This window comes from Leptonychotes weddellii, chromosome 3 (genome assembly GCF_054177405.1).
Source record: "Leptonychotes weddellii isolate Sample4059 chromosome 3, ASM5417740v2, whole genome shotgun sequence".
NCBI lineage: Eukaryota > Metazoa > Chordata > Mammalia > Carnivora > Phocidae > Leptonychotes > Leptonychotes weddellii.
Genome location: NC_138371.1, coordinates 47,645,072 through 47,666,308, shown reverse-complemented (window position 1 = coordinate 47,666,308; position 21,237 = coordinate 47,645,072). Strand labels below are relative to the sequence as shown.

Sequence of the window (21,237 nt, the reverse complement as noted above, 5' to 3'; positions counted from 1 at the left end):
GGGCCGGCCGGGCTGCTCGCATCACTTGGCGCCCGGCGCGGCGAGCGCTGCCCCCGGCCCCCGCGCGGCCCTCCCCACAAAGGGCCGCGGAGCTGCGTGGCCGCCGCCGCCGGCCGCGGCTCGCCTCCGCGGGCGCGGAAATTTGTTGCACTTCTTGGGGCTTTGTTTGTTTGTTTTGCCTGATTTTTTTTTTTTCGTTATTTTGGACAAAATGTCGGTCCGTGATGTAAAAATTGAGCGAGGAACCTTGATGGCATTGGGAGCTTTGCAGAAGGTGCAGTTTGGATTCTGCTTTTCCCAGGGTGGCAGCTCGGTCTTGGCCGGATGAATCTTCGCTACTGGCCGTGGAAACGGCTAGAGCAGCTTGTTAGTTGATTTTTAAATTCCCAAGTGTTGTATTTAAAGGCTTACGTGCACAGAGGAGGAATCGCCACCTTAAATAAGCATATGGGCGATTAACAGGGTATGTTTTCCTCTCGGAAAGGGAATTTGGTAGCTTTGACCAATGTCAGTGTGTAAATATTTAGACGTTATTAGTGACTTTTTAACATTTTTCAGCGAGATCTGTTATTTACAGTGTGTCATATGTTATTAATGCTCGTTGCCTAAGTTCCCTGGCAAATCTGTTTCATGCCTTCTGAGAAAGTAGACAATTGATAGATTGTCCAAGGGATGGAAAAAAATGTGAGTGGGTTTTCTAACTTGAGTTCGGTAAATCCTTGAACGCTGGTGTTTTGAGACACATCACCTCCCCTGTAACCTTGCTATGTGATGAGATAAGTGTGAACACTTTGAAGTGTTTTGCATTAAAATACGATTTTAGGTGAATATTGAGAGAAGAAAATGCCATTGGTTTATTTCTTAGACTTAACATTTCCTTTCTCTCCCCACCCTTTTCTCTTTAAAAGTTTTCCAAGAAATAACTTCACCAAGATGTCCAGTGATAGGCAAAGGTCCGATGATGAGAGCCCCAGCACCAGCAGTGGTAGTTCAGATGCGGACCAGCGAGACCCAGCCGCTCCAGAGCCTGAAGAACAGGAAGAAAGAAAACCTTCTGCCACCCAGCAGAAGAAAAACACCAAACTCTCTAGCAAAACCACTGCTAAGTTATCCACTAGTGCTAAAAGGTAATGTGTAAAAGGATTAAGACATTATCAGGTTGTCTTCCAAATGGTTGGACACTTTTGTTGGTTTTACATCAGTGGCATTGGTTCAAAAATATTTACTTCGTGATCACTTTTATTTGCACTTGAATGGGTTGTCATTCTTTAGGTGGTATATAAGCCACCTCCCTGGAATTGTACTTTTAAGCGAACTTACTCTGTACTTTGGTAACTTCAGTAAGAGTGTCCTTGAGTAGAGAGCTTGGACTAACATTCTGACAGATTGTTTTAGGAGTTGGCAAGGAAAATTTGGTGAGCCCAAATTAGCTGGTACATTGAGGATGTTCCTTTTTATGAGTCATACTCTTCTTCTTTGAAATTGACACTTCTAGAGATCAGCAGCGCTTCTCCATGAAACTTAATGATTAGAAATGATTGTTTGCTAGAAAATTTGTAAATTCAAGGCCTTGGCTATATTTGAAAGCAGATTTAAAATTTTGCTCCAAATTTGCTTTCAATTTTACAAACATGACTTTAAGCCATGCATCTCAGGTACTACTTTTTTGTAGCTAACTTATGGTTATGCCTTATATTCTTGTGAATGCAAATAAAACCAAAAAGTAGCCATTTACAATTTTGGGTGGCACGTGGCTATTGAAAACTTTCATTGTGCTTGTGACTCTTCACTCTGAAACTTGTGGATATGCTTGACATGTTAGTACTCAACAGCAGAAGAAACATATTTTGTTGGGTATATATGAAAGGTCATTTGTTTCCTGTTGATTTATATTATCTTTGATGGCAAAAAAAAAAAAAGATTCTGTCAAGGGGACTCCATTGGTAGTAGTAGGGGAATATCCATGAATTCTATTAATTATACATCAGATATGTCTATAGCATTAGCCAATATTGACATTTTGTTCATTTTTATTGATCACAACTAAAGGAAAAAGAAAATATAAAAACTGTTCAAATATTGTGTTCTGTCGTGATTTAGAAGTAATCTTATTTTTCTATGGACTTTCACTTCTATCAATAACCAAGTATTAATAATTTGAGAATATTTTATTAAATAACAGCAGTCTTTTAAATAATTTAGAGTCCTCCTCAATTTGCTGTAATCCTGTTGAGGAGCATGTTAAACACATCTTAAGTTTTGAAAGCATTTTAAATTTGAATAAAATCAGAGAACTGCTTTTTTCCCTCTTAACTAGGCTATATATCTTATTATTTCTTTCCTTCCAAATTTATTCAATTTTAGTGCTGTACTTAAGGTTAAGGAAAACAATTGGTTAAATAAGAATGTCAGAGTCCTTTAGAAGTTTTTCCCTGGTAAAGATGTTTGTAAATTTTAAACTTTTTTTCACATAAAATATTGTCAGAAGCGTTAATGTACTCATGTAATAGCTTGTTAATTCTTACCTCTGTAAAAGTGACTTGAAGTCATTGTCAAATATTCTAGTGCTTTCCCTCCTCCCTTCTTGTCTCATTTGCATATAAGCTTGAAAAGAGAATTTCTTTGGTAAAAAGTGTTTTAAAATAAATTTTACAGCCATTATTGAGTACTAGTAGAGGACTATTTCTCAAATCAGGTGTGAATGTCATACTTATTTAGAGTAGCAAGTGAGAAAAAGAGCTGCAAAGTTTCTGTTAAGGGATTTGGGTTATGCCTCTGAGAACAAAGAGGAAGCAGCCATGTTAGCATTACTGAAGGCAAAGCCAGCCTTGCATTTAACTGCATGGTGGTAGAGGGCAGTGTAATTCCCCGGTTATTCTGTAGACTATCTCAAATCCTTTTTGTCTGTTCTCATTTCACTAACAGAATTCAGAAGGAGCTAGCTGAAATAACTCTTGATCCTCCTCCTAACTGCAGGTAAGAAAGAAATTTTGTTGTTTTGATTACAAAATGTGGAAAAATACCAAGAGATTAATGCATCGGCTTTGGATATGTGTGCTGCGGAAGAAGCTACATTTGCTTCTCTTCAGCTTTGCAAGTGGATTAAATAAAAATTGTCTAAGGTGAATTAAACAAGTTTGGGGGAAAAAATACTCTTTAGCATGTATCATACATTTTAGATTTCTGAATATACTGATTTTATGCTCCTTATTGAGATTAGTGTGAATGGTGCTGATTTTTGTTCTGTTGTAACATTTCTGTAGAGTGTTTATTCAGAAGTACATTGCAGAAACTTCTAAAATTTTGCTAAGCTTTAAAGTTACTGTTTGTGTGCAATCTGAACTGACCTTCCAAATTTAGAAATTGCTGAATGTGGTGTTACAAAATGTAAATGCAGTAAGCAAGAGTATAGTTTCTGTTTGATTTATTCGGTAATGTGCCTTAAGGACAAATTTTATGTGCTAAGCTAATGCTTTTAGTTGTTTTCTAGAGAATGTATTGTTGGAATTATTTACATTTTAATCAAATGTCTTAATTACTTTGGAAAATTCTTAGTAATTTTGGTCCTTGAAATATGTGTATGAAAAGGAGTAAATGAACTGGAATTTGTAGGAGGAATTCATTTCAGTGAAACTCATGTAGAATAATTTAAAATTGTTGGTTGATGTAAGGTGCATTAAAAGTAACTGGTTGACAATTTAGTTTGTAAAACGTTTTTTCAGTTTGTCTTACTTAGTGCTCTGTTTTCAACAGTGACTATATGGCTTCCAAAATTCGTCAAACTTAGGAAAAGCAGTTTTGTAGATAATTTGCATACAGATATGTGCTCAACAGCGAGAGTGGTGGCTAGGAATAAGGCAGAGTTATGGCTTGATATGAAAATGTATTCTCGTCTTACCTGTATTTTTGGTATAAGTTGTGTTCACTTGTGATGATCAGACCTATCTCTGAAGTCTACTTGAGATATAATTGGGTTTAATTCAGTTGCTTCTTGTGTGTATTAACCAGATCCTTAGATAAGGTGATCTGATCCTGATTTATGTAGTGAATTAACAGTTTGGCTCATATTTATAATCAGCTATTTTCAGTTCAAAAGGCAAACATGAATGTAAAATAATTTTAAACAGGTAGTGGTATGTCAGATCTCAAAGGATTAAGAGCTGTGCTGCCCAGTAATGCAGCCATGAGCCACCTGTGGCTGTTGACCACTTTAGTTGTCCAAAATGAGATGTGCTCTAAGTATAAGATACACATTGAATTTTGGAAACTTAGTATGAGAGAAAGAATGTAAAATACCTTATTGATTTTTAAAAGTATCTATTACATGTTTGAATGATAATATGTTGGATATGTTGAGTTACATAGAATGTTTTATTTATTTTTTACCATTTTAATGTGGTTATTAGAAAATTTAAAATTATGTATGTGGCTTGTATTACATTTCTGTTGAACAGTGCTGCTTTAGAGAATAAATAAAAGTATTGCTTCCAGCCTTCTCATTGGTATGTCAAATCTGTAGCCATTTAGTGAGGTCAAGTTAAATTTGCTCCCTGGAAGAATCACTTACCTTGCAGAGTGTATTCTGATATTTCCCTTTATAAAAGATATAAAGATCTATCAATTCAAAACTCTTAAATGTTTTAAAATTGCATGTAAGGTCAAATATTTTTAAAGGTTTCTGTTGATTTCTTACAAGTGGCGCAAACTAGTGTACGTGCATAAATCTATAGAGCCCAGTAGACGATGTGTTGAATGCCCTTGGAGCAGGAGTTTAGTGTTGCTGTTGATGAAGATGTATGCTTTATATGTTTAACCCAGGAATGGTTCTACAAGGGCACTGAGGATTATTGTAGAGGAAGTAGAATGTTTCTAGGAGGCAGAAAGTTTAACTTGTTTATTTTTCTGTTTATATACGATATTTCATTTCAGTTCAGGAAGTAATGCTTCACATTTAGTGATCAGTGAAATAGCGAACCTGTGGGCTTGGGAACAATAACATGGACTACATCATCTGTGCTTTCCCTGGTCACAACTTGTGATGATTGTAAACTATTGCAAGTTACATATTTCAGGTCTTCAGTTCTTTTAATATTTGAATTTCTTTGTGGCTGTGTGACTGAAGAAAAAACAAACAGAAAATATCAGTCTTAACAGGGAACTGGGAGAAGTTGTTGTCTTACTAGTTTGGGGACGGTCTTCTTCATATGCCTGACATGTAAAATAGCGAGATACGTCTTTGTCTTTTATTATAAGTGTTAGAAATTTTTTTGGGTGGAAGATGAACTAGTTCTTGTCCTTGAGCAGGGATTTGGAATATTGACTGTTTAGTGGAGACATTTTAGAATTTTGACAGCTAAGGCTGAATTTGTGTTGTATTTTTACCTTCATATCATATACAATTATGGTGTTCTTGTAATTTGGTGCATGGGTGAGGATTTTAGCTTTACAGTGATTGTACAGTTTAAATTTATTAATTTATGTTATACTTTAAAATGGGATTCTATATTAAATTCTAAAATGTGTGAATTCATATTGTTTGAAATCTATGAAATCTAATACTTTTTTGACTTTGATGTTTGACTTTCATGTGGAGCTAATTAATCAGAATTCCATTATGGTTTTAAAAATAATTTTTACAAGCTTGTCAAAGTATGTGACAGATATAATTCTTCCTCAGGGAAGAAATGTAAAGTATATCTGTGTACATTCAGGAAAAAGTTGATTGAAATACAAGAAAACGCAGCAAAACCAAAATTACTCAGATGAGACTAAGAATTCTCTTAGATCCCTTCCTCCCTTCCTGTGTTTTATTAATAAAACATCCTTTTTCTTATGTTATATATTCCTTTACTGTTATATAGCTGTGTCTAATATGTGTACACTGAGAGTGATCTTAGGATAGACCTAACTGTTGAATTAAGTGTGTGGCTTTAAACAGGTTTGAATATATTTTGATAATAATGATACTTCTTTTCCTGATAGTAATAAAGTTTGATAAAATGTTATTTCCAATGATTTGATGGCATTTCAGTTTTTAGGTATTGGGAGTTCCTTAGGCCAGAGCATTCTAAACATTAGGGATTTAATATTTATGTAGTTATTTTAATTTTTATTGTTTACATACTGTATTCTAAATTATGGAATAAATAGTTCATACATCAATGAGAATGAAGGGAACTTGTGTTATGGGCATTTCCCTATCTGTTTTTGGAGAAAGTGATTGACTAGAATTGTTGAGTAATGTGCAATTAAGACATTTATGTTCCCTCTGTTTCGCAAAGGGTGCCTTTGTCCTCACAGTAACCACTTATAGAAGTGGCAAACATTTAGGAAGTTGCTGGATTTTTAACTCAACCTCTAATTCTTTCCATATATGAGAAGGCACAAATACACATTCAAACTGTTTTTCAATATGTTGAGATTGAATCTGTGTTAAAGTTAAATTCAGGGGCATTTGTAAATAGTTTTTGGCTGTGGGAAGGGCCTTATTGGAGGGAGATGTAATAGTATTAGGTTACTACAGTATTGATGTGTGTGCTTGCAGAACTTGAAAGGTATTATATTGTAAATTTTGCTAACCTCCTTCTTTTAAAAACAAAATTAATACAAGAAGCAATTAAGTTCTAAACCAGAAGCTGGCAACTCTTGATTTCCTCATAAGGCTTTCATTGTCTAACTGTGCGTGAACTTTACCTCCTGCGGGTTACTACCACGTGCCACTATTTTCTAGGGTAGACTAGCTTTGCTGCTCATAGGGTGATCTTCAGATCAGCAGTGTCTGCATCACAGGTAAGATTGTTACATTCCCATACTGCAGAAGTACTGAATTAGAAACTGAATTTCAGCAAGATTCTCAGGTGAATTGTATGTATATTAAGTTTCAGAAACATTGGTCTGGGTTCAAATCCCTGGTCTTCCTCTTATTAGTTTTATGTTATTTTAGATCAGTTAGGTTATTATTTCTTTGTTTCACTTTTCTTAAATGTAAAATGGAGATTAAAATAATGCCCCCCAATAGGTTTATTGTGAGGATTAAATGAGTTAGTATGTTTTAAAGTTTTGTAATGGTGTAAATTGGGTCAGTAAAGTGACCACAGCATAATTAAAGGGAGAGAGGCAGTTTAGACACATGCCCTCACTCTTGCTGGCATTTTCTCTAGTGGGTCAGCATCGTACTATAGCAGTAATTTTATTTTAAGCAGTTTAGCGCCTATTTATTTGAGAATACATCAAGCAAAATTTTGTGTTTGTATATATATGTGTGTTTGTATACATATATGTGTCTGTTTACATATATATATATGTAAAAGGAGTTCCTTGGAACTTGAGTAAAAAAAAATTAATTGAGGGCATTGGGCAAAGATGAAGAAATAGTGTACCCCTTTTAAAGGAATATGCATGAGGTTAATGATAACTTAATTCAATAGAGAATGCTCTGACTCTCTGCAGTAAATTATAATGAAAAATTTTAAAATAAGGGTGATAGTTATGTTTTCCCTTTTAAATACCCTGTTATAAAAATTTGCAGTTTTACTGAGAATGAGATTATATCAGTATTTGGAAAACTTAGATTCTGAATTGATATAGTTTGCCAGTTATCTACACATAGCAGTTTTTTTCCTTGTCTGTGATTTTGGAAGCTTTTTGTAATAAACAAAAGGTAGTAATCAAAATAACATGTGATATCTGCATAACTTAGTTGGTTGCTTATACAGTCCTTTATTTTATTTAATTTTAATTTAATTTGAGGGGACAGAGGGGGAGGGAGAGAGAGAGAATGTTAATAAGCAGGCTCCACGACCAGGACAGAGCCAACTTGGGGCTCAAACTCACAACCTTGAGATCATGAGCTGAGACAAAATAAGAATCGGGATGCTTAACCTACTGAGCCACCCCAGTGCCCCTGCAGTGCTTGATTTTAAAGCCTCCCACATACATACATAGATTGCTTTTTTCTTTTTTACTTACACATGTGATTGCTGTTATTGTTGATATTAGGCAGTGTGTGCTATGTGAAGGAAGATACCCTCTTTTGTAAAATGAAATTATATCTCTTTAATCATCTAGTCCTTTTATTTTCAACTCTTCAAAAAAAATTTTAGCACTCCTTTTTTTACAAAAATTAAATCTTAATTGGAAGCTCTCTTTCTAAAAGATTAAATATAGAACTACTCTCGTTGAAGGTGTTTTCCATACCACCCCATTGTGGTCATCTACTGATGGATAGTTCTTATTATTTTATTAATTAAATTTTGGCATCTGCACAGACTCTCAAAAATCCTGAGGATTTTTTTGGAGACTTGGGCATTACTGATAATTTTAAATGATGTTTTATGTTTCATTAAGCTAATACGAGCTTCAACACAGCTGAAACACGTAATATAGTATGATGATGCTGTATACTATAAGTATTGTTGTCTACCTTCTGCAATAGTGTTCCTTTGAAAGGAGGATGGTCTTATACATTTTTGTAACTCTTGCTTTACGCCGTGTTTTGCTTGTGAAGATTTGTTAAATTAATAGATAAATTGAAGTCTGTCAAATTGACAGGAATAGAAATTCCAGGCAAAGCTGACTTTGGATTCGAGAAGATCTATTAAAAATCCCATATAGGGGCACCTGGGATGCTCAGTCGGTTAAGCGTCTGCCTTTGGCTCAGGTCATGATCCCACATTCCTGGGATCAAGCCCCACTTCCCCCCCCACCTTGGGTTCCCTGCTCAGCGGGAAGCCTGCTTCTCCCTCTCCCTCTGAGATCTCTCTCTCTGTCTCTCAAAAAAATAAATAAAATCTTTTAAAAAAATCCCATATAGTCTTTACTTTTTTTCATAGTTACGATTTTTAGTATGATTATTCAAAGGCATTTAGCTCCTGTTTCTATTATAAAAGGAAATTGATAATTACAATAAGCCTAATTATTTGTCTCATATGTGCCAGCACAGCAGGAGGACACAGTGCTGTTGTGACTAAAAACTTTTTCCAAAAGAAAGACATGATTGAAAACAATATTTTTCCCCCCAAAAGGTCACGTTTTTATTAGGGACCTATTATGTTCAAAGCAGATAATATAGTTAGAAAGTAGGTGAAAACTGTGTGCATTTACTACCGGTTGTTTGGTCAACTTTCTGTAGTTAACCAATTGGTACCTTATTCCCTCCTTGAAAAGAGTTGCTGTAACAACAGATGGATAGATATGTTTAGTTACAAGAAAATCAACAAATCTTTCTTGCTTTGAGTGCAGGGGCATTCGGATTGAGAATGGAGAGCTTGATCTGCCATTCTCATCTTCCCTACAAAGTAGAGATTAAAAACATATGATAAAACCACTTGTAGATTTAGAGAAATAGAAATGATTTTTTTTCTTCCTATACTGCATTTGACAGGGAAGTATATTTGGCATTTTATTAGAATCTAGAAGAAGAAAGTCCCTTTAAACTTTTATTCTTTCTCTTGCCTCTAGATCAGTGGTTCTCAACTGGGGGTGATTTTTGCCACCCTACTCTTGCCTACCAGCTCCACCCCCCTCAAAAAAAAAAAAAAAACAGCTTAAGGAACAGTTGTCAATGCCTGGAGACTTTTTTGCTTTCTCAACTTGGGGGGAAGAGGGGTTGCTACTGATATTTAGTGAGTAGAGGTCAGGGATGCTGCTAAATGCCCTGCAGTGTGTAGGACAACCCCTCTACAACAAAGAATCATCTGGACTAAAATGTCAGTAGTGCTCAGGTTGAGAAATCCTGCTGTAGATATTTACTCTGATACCTTGCTGCCTGAATTGTTGCATAGTTTTCTTTTTACCATTTTCCTGTCTTATTAGTGATGACTGCTTAGTATATTCTCGTACACGTTCCTCAGAGCTGATGGCTCTACCTCCCACTAATCCCATGCTATGGCTTACATTTCTTGTATATTTTTTGACATGTGTGTATGTTGTTTTTTATGTGAAACCACAGGAATGGCTACCTTGAATACCTGTTAAATTATGGTCTGTTGAGGCCAGAAATGCTTTCGGCAGTATTTTCATTTCTCTTCTGTCTTCTACCAGTTAATTATACCCCTGCATGATCTAGCTTTAGGCTGTTGTATCTGTGTTCTACCAGAAATACTGAGGTACGATGCATCAAGGAGAAATACCATTGGAAAATCATCAAAATTCAGCTGTACATTGAATTGCAAACAGGTTAGAAAGCCATGCTCTTGATTTGCTTTTTAGTTTCATCATTAAGACAGTACAGATCTGGATTATTCACTTCTGTTATTGTTCTAAGTCCACAATCTTTTATTTCCAACCCTTGGGGCCAGATGTGTTTCAGAGTACAGAAAATTTTAGATTTTAGAAAGGGCATATGATGTGTTTGCTGTATCTTATGTAACAACCCCAGTGGGACCTTCAAACACATAATATTTCTCCACCAAAAATGTATGAATATTTATACTAAATGGATAGAGACTACAAGTAGTTTCAGGTTAGCTCATGTTTGGTGTTGCTGCCAAATTTTTTTCTCCAAACTTATTTTAAAAACCTTTGATTTTTAGAGCTTTTGGGGTTCCAGAATTGTGGATAAGCAGTTGTGGTCCTGTTCTGCCTGTGTTACAATGACAATTGACTGCAGCCACTTCATGAAAGTGTTTTGAAGTTGGTCTGCTTTCCTTTCTTTTAACCTGTTTCCTAATAGCAGTTTCCACTTTCTCACTTTTTATTTTTGGATAACTGCTTTTGTTGTTGTTGTTATATGACTTGTATGTCTGATTAGAAAAAAACTTAAGACTCTTGATTTTAGAAATCTTTATGCTTAAGGTGAAGCTATGTAAGTATCAATTTTTTTTTAAGTTGTGTATATTGGATTACTTTTCCACTTGGTTACTAAGTATTGTCTTTTAATCATTCCATTTTTTCTAAATATACAGAATTACACCGAAAGCAAGACATCCTTTAATACTTAAACATAGGATTTGCCATTTGTATTTATGCGTTTTGTCCTGCAGCATTTGAGTACAATTGGGCAGTAAAAGGATACATTTAATCTTGCTGTGTTAACAAACCAACCTAGAAGGCTCATAACCATAAACATACAAAGGTTTATTTCTCTTTCTCATATGAAGTCCACTGTAGGTCCAGGAGCTCTCCTGGGTAGCTCTTTCACATGTGGACTCAGATCTTTGCTTCTTGCATCTTGTGTAGCTCTGCCATTTGAAACATGTGTCCAAGCAAGAGAGTTAGAGGGTCATGTGCCAGCTTTTAAGTGCTTTGATCTGGAAGTAAGACCTGAATTAATAACATGGCCTCAACTAACTGCAAGGTGGCTGGAAAATGTGGGGGAGCATATGGATATTCAGTGCGAAATCAGTTTTTCTGCCACAAAGGATATATACTTCCATGAATAGATGACTTTTACTCTTACTTCAAAAGAGGAAATAATTGAGCATCCAGCCTGACACTGTACTGGATTCCATAGTACAGTATATTAATACACTACATAGTATATTACATACATAGTATATTAATACACTAACGTGTTTAATTCCCCAAAGAACCCTCTAAAGAATCATTCTTGTTAAGATTTCAAAACTGAATCTTAGAGTAGTTGAGAAAATTGCCAAATGTCACATATGTAGTGCATATACATAACAGATGTGGGGCAAAAATCTAGACTTACTTTTTGACATAAAAGTAAGCACTTCTGCTTTTGTACAGTGCCGCTTGAGAGATCTGGTAAAAACATTCACAGTTGATTATGGGTCTGTAGGTGCATGCTAAGTGTAAGTTTATCTCCCATTTGTTTGTTTATAGTTTCTCAAAGGATCCAAAAATACTGTTTGTTGTAGGGTTTTAGGACCTGGCATGTAAGGTCCATATGGTGAGTTGGAGAAAGAAAAGAGTTTCCTTCTTTGGCTTGGGGGGTGCTAGGCTTTCTTACCTTTTTTTTTTTTTTTTGAATTTAATTATTATTTTTTATTATTTAAGCTTTTTTTTTTTTTTTTTTTTCCAGGGAACGTTCCCTAGTTGTCCGCTCTCTTGTGTTATTCTCTTCCCCTGTAAGAAAGAAGGTCAGGGACTGAGTATGATCACAACAGAAAAGGCAAATCTTTGTTCTCTGCCTTGTAGTTCTTTGTGTATGGCTTTCCTTTGGGCAGAGGAATATCTTTAAATCTACCTCTCCTTTTTTCTCTGGGGTATTGTGAAGCAGTCCATGTTTATGAATTGCTTTGAAGTTGGAAAAAATCCCTCTGCAGATAAGAATTCCTGGCTTTATGGAGAAAAGCCCCAATCACATAGGATTTTAGGAGAATTTGAATGCTGATTTCTCAGCAGCATGTGCACTTACTATTTTTTGATACTGGCACTAGATCTCACTTTTTAACAAATTTGGCTTCATGTTAGAGTCCTCTTAATTTTGTCTTGTTTTTTATAGTTTCATAGTTCATTTAATCACTGTTTTTCCTAAATTTGTGAATTTATACAGAAATTATTCCCAGATAGTAGTATGGGGATTTGCTTTTTTCTTATGAGTCTCTTTGGGAAAGGAGCTGGTCCACTTAGCAAAACAGACCTACTAATGTTCTCAGAGTGACCTGCTTGGTTTATATAGTTTGTTTTAGATTAATGAAACTAATGAGTTTTATGAATCAATCTGTGCCTTGCATTTTGTCTAAAGGCAGTCTTAAAGTTAGATTCTAAAGCTTTGACATTTTTCTCTTTGTTCACATTTCATTGGTTTTATAAGGGTGTGTAGATAAACAGCATAAGCTTATTTATAGCACCTGTTTTGGATGTGATGGTCAGTAAGAAGCGATTAACCTCAAGAATAACAGCAATAGGGCCAAATTTCCAAGATCATTACATTTAAAAAAATTTCCGTCCCTTCTTGGTCCTGAGCATGTGTTATAATTATTTTAACTTAATGGTTATTTGCAGCAAACAAAACTGAAAAAATTGTGGTAATTCCATCTTCATTCATTGTCTGTAGTTCAGTCTGCCTCTTTTGGAGGGATTTGAACCAGTTAGGCCCTTCCAAAGTTCCTTTGCTGCTTCACTGTCCCAGAGCAAATACACTTTGTCATTCTGTTTAACTTCTAGCTTGTCTGGGGAAAAATAGACATCTCTTGTCTGAAATTGCTTTTGGGAGTATAGCTCCACATGTTTTGGTCTGAGTGAAAGGCCTAGGGAAGCATGAATTTTGTTACCTTTTTATTTTATTTTCCTTTACTTATAAATCATCATGATGATCACCCCCTTTACATCCACGCCTCTCACTTTTTTTGAATAAACAACATTCATTCCCTTTCTGAGGGTGGTTATTTGTAGTTCGTTTTGCCATTTACAATCTTATAGGTCCTTTACAAATGGATCATTTTTTCACATTAAATTTTAGTAGGTCAAGAATCCATTTATTCAGGGTCCCCAAGAGAATCGATCTCAGAAGATTGTGGCTACATGTTTTTTATGGCTTCCTATTGCTTTCCTTAGTCTTCTCAATTTAAACAGTAGTAACAACAAAATATAGAGGACACCATAAGGCCTTGGCTTTATGGTTTTATTTTTGTTTCACACTTGTTTCTAAGGGTATTGGTAATATTTGTTGGGTTTGCGATATATATGCTTGTGATAAATTTACGTGCTCTCACAATGAGAAAAAATCTGGCATTTGATGGGTTTGAACATGAGTTTAGGTGCATGTGTTCCATGTGGAATTCAATGGCAGTTTTAACTAGTATCCCTTTAGATTTTCTTTATTTACACCAGTGTCTGTTTAAAATTTTAAAAGACATTTCTGTTATATCTTCCCAGATGCTTAATATCCCCATATCCATTAGAGGACTGTGCCAAGCATTCATTTTGTTCTTTTTTAAAACCCTAAAATAAACATGTTGCAAATGATTGCTTTCCCCTCCTGCTGAGGTTTCTTAGTTTTTTAAAATTAACTTTTTATTATGGACAATTTGAAACATACACGAAAGTAAATAGACTATTAGGAAGAATCCCCATGTAGCCTTCACCCAGTTTCAATAGTTACCAACCCTTGACCAGTCTTGTTTCATCTGTCATTCCATCCATTTCACCCTCCCATTATTACACTGAAGCAAATCTCAGACATCATTTCATCTGCATTTTTAAAGAACAGATATTTTGCTGTGTATTTTCAAAAAATAGGGACTCCTTTTAACTACAATGTCATTAACACACCTACATATTTTAAATCTAAGTTCCTTGATTGTTCAAATTTACAAATGTCTCATGGATGTCCTAGACAACTGTCCTCCCAACCCCCACTCCCCAAACTTATCTGAATCAGTATCCAAAAAAGTAGACGCACTGAGATTGGTTGGTATGTCTTTTATATCTCTTCTAATCTGTAAATTCTCTCTCTCTCCTTTTTTTTTTCTTCCCATTTTTGCAATTTAATGAAAGAACTGGGTGGTGTTTCTGAGAGTCTGGATTTTGCTTATTGCATTCCTATGGTGTAATTTAATATCTTTCTTTGCGTTCAGTGTTTCCTTTAAATTTGGAAGTTAGATTAAGAGACTTGATCAGATTCAGGTTTGATTCCCTCCCTCCCTCCCTCCCTCCCTCCCTTCCTCCCTTCCTTCCTTCCTACACAACTGCCTCATAGGTAGTATGCTTTTCTTTCAGTAGACTTGTAAGATCTGATTCTCTTTTTGTGATGTTAGTAACCATTGGAATAGATCTCTAAAGAGAAACTTACCCCATCTTCCATTTGTTTACCCAGTTGGGTAAGTTACCTAGTGAAGGCAGAGTAAGTGTTTAATTCTTTTTCCTGTTTATCAGTTTTATTTTTAGTGCTTTTTCAAAATAAGAGTTGATTTCCTAGTATCCTTTTTAGAATCATTGTGAACTTGTATCTGTTGTGTTTTAGTCCATTGCAGTACTTCTGTATATTGCCATTATAATCCTTACAGACCTTCTTAATTTTAAATAAACTTCAGCTTAAATTGCTTTACCTTAGGGAACTTCAGATGTATAAAAATTGCATGGACATATTTCGGGGTAAAAAATAATGCAAATACATATATTCAACTTAACCATTGCCCTAGATATTATTTCAAAAACTGAATACTTATTTAAGTATTGTTTTAAACATGTGACATTCTCCTAGCTACCTCATCATTTGTCAAGGGATAATTAGTAAGTCTTAGCATCAGGATGACTGAGATACCTTTATTGGAACTACAGGTCTGTTTTTAAGTTCTGAATTAAAATCAAGGTGGAATGCAAAGACCTTTATCAGAATCAAAATAATTTATCACAAGAAATGAATTTAAAAATCAACCCTATTGTAATGTAAATATACAATATAAGCAGCCTTCCTTATCTACTTACAGTGTTTCTCATTAGGGCCTCCCTTTGCATTTGGTGCTAGATTGTACTTTTCCTTGGAAGACAGTGAGCATCCTTGGATTCTGCTGCCTGAATGCTAACAGGGCCTGTCCCAGTATTATGGGCACCAGAAACCACCTTCTCCTCCCATTTCCAAATGTCTTAAGGAAGGAAAAGGGGTTAATCACTTCCAGTTACAGATTACTGGTCTAGATTCCACATTGTAATGATAGCAAATCATAATGTAATAAAAAAATGTATAGCATTGCTTCAAATTATAATAATTTTTAGTAAATTTCTAATGTAAAATCTGTCATGACCAAATGTGTGATTTTACTGCCTATGTAATTATCTTCCACGCAAAAAAAATAGATATATTCTTCCTCTAGCGTTTTACTTTTTACACCTCCCCCAAATTCTGAACTATCATACTAAATTTGAACTTTGTGCATGAGCTTAACATATGTATATACATACTTGCAAATATGTATCTTTGAATATTCTTTTGATCTTTTTATTATTTAGTGAATTTTATCTTATTTAGAGGGAAACCTGTGTACCTGGTGGGATTTTTATGCTGGCCCATTGCCTCAAACTGAATTGTTTCATTTTCTTTTATTTCTAATCTCTATTAACTTTTCCTGTTTTTCAGAGATCATTTAAAAGCTCTTTTAATTCTGTCGTCTTTTCTCTCATTATCTCCTGGCTTCTCATTTATCTTTACTGAGCAGTGTACACAGTTACTTCTCCATTTTTCTGTCTTGTATGTATTTCTTTCATCTTTTTGTAATCTGGCTTTTTGTCTTCTATTTTATTTAAAAAATGTCATTTGGCAATCTTAGCTGTCAGTGTTTTCTTCCTGTGACTTATTTGTAATTTCTTTTTTTTTTAAGTGCTCACCTTGTTATGTCTCTTTACTTTTCAACTTCTTTTCTGTTGTTCATGAAGTGTTTCTTTTTTCTCCTAATTACTCTTCTTTAGTATTTAGTATTTCTTCCCATACGTGATACCTGTTCGTTCTTCACCCATGTATCTTTTTTTTTTTTTAAGATTTATTTATTTGAGAGAGAGAGAGCACGGGCGGAGGGGAGGGGCAGAGGGAGAGGGAGAAGCAGGCTCCTCCCCACTGAGCAGCGAGCTAGACGTGGGGCTTGATCCCAGGATTCCAGGATCATGACCTGAGCCCAAGGCAGATGGTTAACCAACTGAGCCACCCAGGCGCCCTATGTGCGTCTTTTGTCTCTTCTTATCTCCCTTAGGCACTCAATGCCACACTGTGTCAGAGGGGCCTTTGGTTACAGAATTTCCTCAGAAATCTCAGTGATTGTAGGGCACCTGGGTGGCTCAGTAGGTTAAGCATTGGACTTTTGGTTTCATCTTAGGTCATGATCCTCAGGGTTCTCAGATCGAACCCCCTGTGGGTTTCTACACTCAGGGGGGAGTTTGCTTTAGATTCTCCCTCCTCCCTCTGCCCCTCCCCTCCCCCTGCTCGCATGTTTGCATGCTCATTCTCTCTCTCTCTCTCAAATAAATAAATAAAATCTTAGCAGTCTCAGTGATCAAACTTTTCTGCATTTGGCTCCTGACTTTTTTTTTTTTTTTTTACCTGTTAATATATAAAAGCCCTGTGCTCTAGTGAAAATGGGTCTGTTTCCCACCTTTTGGGCATAACATGGGTTTTCTAGGCTCTGCATCTTTGTTTACTTCCTCTGATTGCCCAGATTGGCTTTCATCTAAGCAGTAGTGATCTTTTATTTATTTTTTTAAAAAGATTTTATTTATTTATTTGACAGAGAGAGACACAGCGAGAGAGGGAACACAAATAGGCGGAGTGGGAGAGGGAGAAGCAGGCTTCCCGCTGAGCAGGGAGCCCGATGTGGGGCTGGATCTCAGGACCCTGGGATCATGACCTGAGCCAAAGGCAGACGCTTAACGACTGAGCCACCCAGGCGCCCCAGTAGTGATCTTTTAAGGCCCATTTCAAATCCTACATCTTGTGAAGCCTTTCCTGTACATCTCTTGAGAGACTTATTTATTATTTATTCTCTGCTATTTATTGCCTCTTGTCATTTGCCCTTTCTTCCCAACTAGACTTGGGTATGGGTCTCATGTTTCCTTATATTTTCATCTCTTAGTGTAATGTTCTTGCATTACATTTTAGAATAATTTTAATAAACTTGTTAATATATTAAACAAATACTTTGTTAAAGTAACTTTCCAAAACATGGAGTTAAGATTACTTATTGTGTGAAATTGGAATGAACAAACAGTGTTTTTAAAAAATTGTTAGTCACAACTTTTATAATATGAGCTCCCGATGGATGAAAATCTTAAGTATATTGTAAAAAGTCAAACTGTTAGAAAACTTTGGGGAATGGGCATATGTATTGTTGGTTGTTCCGGAACATCCACATTGTGGGTGTCATTTATACTGTACTCTGTTGAGCATAGCACAGCACAGAGTATAGTAGACGTGGCACCCTGGAGCTGTATAGTATGGTGGCCGTGATCAGACCCCAAAGATTAACTTTAATTTTTAATCCATAAGCAAAATCATAAAGGAGATGATTGAGATAAAGTAAGAGCTCTTGTGCTATGAAAGGAACAAAATTTTAAACACAGGAAAAATATTCGCAGCAGCATTGCAAAGAATATGTATTATAAGGAGCTTATATTAATAATAAAAATATCAAGATTCATAATGACTAGATGAAGGATATGAATTCACACAAGCTCTTAAAGAGACACAAACTGGAAACAACATGAGAGGGGTAGTACTACTAGGACTGCTTCAAAAACCTATTGAAAGCTATGAACCAACTCTTCAGAGAAATACTTATGCATAACATTTCAGGAAGTTTAGGGGACCACAAAGTTTTTTCTAACTTCTGGAGTTTTATAAATGAACATTTAATGTCAGCTGGTGCAAAGAAACAAAGTAAAATAGTCTGTCACTTATTCAAGAAAGATAGGTGGGAGAGAAATAACTAGATAGCCTCCAGAAAATTGAGAGCTTGCATGTAGAAAGTAGAATTTAAAGAGCTTCCTAAATAGCTGGGGAAAAAAAAAATAAAATTATGGTTTGCCTTGAGTTCTGGAAGTCCACCTGCCAGCTATGAATGTGTAAAGGAATAAGACGTGGAAATAGAACAAAGAGATGATTTCGAGATGGAGGGGTTGAGAGAACACCTCAAGCACAATGGAAGGAATAGGCAGAGAAGTAGAAAAAAGGCCAGAAGCGGCCCAGTGAACCTCTCACAACTGAAGGTAAGTAAGCATCTTGACATGAAGGGCAGTAGGAAGCCTTTGCCAGGGTATTGAAAGAGGAGTTGGGATTTAGAAGTAACGGATTAGCCTGCAACCTGAGTTGTGTAACTAATTGACAAATGAATGATTCTGGGGGGAAAATGGTCCAGATGCAGTTCAATTTGAAATCTGTTAAAAAACACTGTTTTCAAATAGGGATAAGGAGATTTTATAATTTTATTTTTTTAATCCTCCAGTAAGACAGTGCTCTCCTGACTATGAAATATTTAGTGACTAAAGAAAAAAATGTGATGTGTGTCCATGTCTGTGTTTTAATAATGGAAGTTTACAAGGAAGTTTTGCTTTTCTAGTTGTTACACATGGAGATTCAAAGGCCTGAATATCACAAGCAACAGGCGATTCAGTAGAAGCCCAGTTGGCATTAGCTGGAAGTGTATGTGGCCTTCCACACCTTGCTGGCAGATGGAATTCTAGGAATTAGGTTGACTTTATGGTTGGCCTACTACCTACCTCTTGGAATGGATTCGTTTTCATGGATTTGTTTTAATGAAAATGTGTAAAAGTTACTGGCTGCATGATAAAAACACTAGTTCATTAGTGACAGCATAATGTTTTCTGATCTATTTTCAGGTGTAATCTATATCATATTAATATGTTTATTTCATATTCACTGCTGTTAGCAAGGCATGCTGAGAGTTTGTATGAAAATGTGTGAAAGGGTACAGGAAATGCAGATTGTGTAAAGCGGAAGATATGTATCTCTTTTTCTTTTGTTATAAACAAACTTAGGAAGAATTACAAATGAAGAAAATTTGCTAAACTCTTTTAAGTTCAGGTGGCTTGATTTAAAATAGTGCTATTTAATAAAAATATAATGCAAGCCACCTATGTAATTTTTTATTTTCTAGTAGCCACATTAAAAATTAAGAACTATGTGAAATTGATTTTAATATATTTTTATTAACTCAAATATCCAAAATTATTATTTCAACATGTAATCAACATGAAATTATTGATGAGCTATTTTAACTTTTTTTTTTTTTTTGGCACAATATTTTTGAAATCTGGTGGATATTTTACATTTACAACATATTTCAGTTCACACCATCTACTCTAAGTGCTTAATAGCCACAGGTAACTAGGGGCTACTGTATTGGACAGCATGGATTTAGAATGTTTGCCCTGGGTCCTTCCATATACTGTGGATTAATTTGTTTTTACTCCCTTTTACCTCTTTTTATTGTGCATAGGTATCAAGAACTGGGGCACACCCCTGTTTGTAAAAGGAAGACTAATAACGCTTTTTGGCTAGAGGTAATTAGATGTGAAAGGTCCAAAAGTTCAACAGTCAGTACAGAAATGCAGGCTGTTTTTTAAAGGATTTTGTTTTGAAACACAGGTCTCTCTGCCTATGGTTTTCATTATTGGTATCTTATGGTAGTATATGCATAATTGAGAGGGAGTCTCTGTTCTTTTTTTTTTATTGGTTTCATTGGTTTTATAAGCTGAAATGTCATTTGTAATGAGTTTGACTTTTTTATAGTAACACTTTCTCAGCAAGCATGAGCTAAAATATTTTAAATGTTTTATCTTGTTATAGATAATCTTGCCATTAGCAATACTATTTCAGACAACCTTTAATGGACACTTATAGAAGTACTTTGTAAATAATTTTAATTGAAATTATTTATGTCTTTCTGAGAACTTCTAGGAGGGATAACATTGTCTCAGGATTTAAAATTGACTTAATCTAACTATAGTTTGTTGGACTTTATTTGATATAACTTCAAATAAGATAGAGTTAGTTCCATTTTTTGGACTGTGATTTCTATTCACTACCCTCATGTCATAAGGCAATCTGCTGTTTTTGAACACTAAATTTTAATATTAAAAACTTCCTAAAACACAGTTTATTTGTTTGCACATAGTACATCATAGAACCAGACTGTATTTTCCAAGATGTCTAGCCTTGTGCATTTTTATTGCCATTTACTTTTTTCGTCTGTGTTGAATTATGACAAGTATCAGTTAATTGCAGCTGTGCATGCCCATTTGAAACAATAGCTATTACTTATTGATTATGCTAGGTACTTTGTTACATAACTTACATATATTATTTTTCAGTTCTGTCAGGGAGATATTATCATCTTTTTAGAAATAAGAATAAATCTGTCTGCAAGAGACTCATTTTAGACCCAAAGACACCCCCAGATTGAAAGTGAGGGGGTGGAAAACCATTTACCATGCTAATTGACACCAAAAGAAAGCTGGGGGTGGCAATCCTTATATCAGACAAAATAGATTTTAAACCAAAGACTGTAATAAGAGATGAGGAAGGACACTATATCCTACTTAAAGGGTCTAACAAGAAGATCTAACAATTGTAAATATCTATGCCCCTAACATGGGAGCAGCCAATTATATAAGCCAGTTAATAACAAAAGCAAAGAAACACATCAACAACAATACAGTAATAGTGGGGGACTTTAACACCCCCCTTACTGAAATGGACAGATCATCTAAGCAAAAGATCAACAAGGAAATAAAGACTTTATTTTTTATTTATTTATTTATTTTTTAAAGATTTTATTTATTTGAGACAGAGAGAATGAGAGACAGAGAGCATGAGAGGGAGGA

At 35.2% G+C, this 21,237-nt stretch overlaps 1 protein-coding gene across 4 annotated transcripts in view; it reads left to right on the top strand.

Annotated features, from left to right (window-relative positions):
* Nucleotides 1-21,237, top strand: part of UBE2E3 (ubiquitin conjugating enzyme E2 E3) — an 80,780-nt gene that overhangs the window by 726 nt on the left and 58,817 nt on the right. For 2 of the 4 annotated variants that reach the window (XM_081814041.1, XM_081814040.1), the window contains exons 2-3: nt 909-1,127; nt 2,926-2,976. In XM_081814041.1, the coding sequence (XP_081670167.1) occupies nt 934-1,127; nt 2,926-2,976 (245 nt within the window). In that variant the 5' untranslated portion in view covers nt 909-933. Of the gene's footprint in view, nt 1-67; nt 275-325; nt 464-908; nt 1,128-2,925; nt 2,977-21,237 lie in introns of those variants that run through there. The other 2 variants (XM_006739246.3, XM_031034446.2) reach the window with 2 other exon arrangements.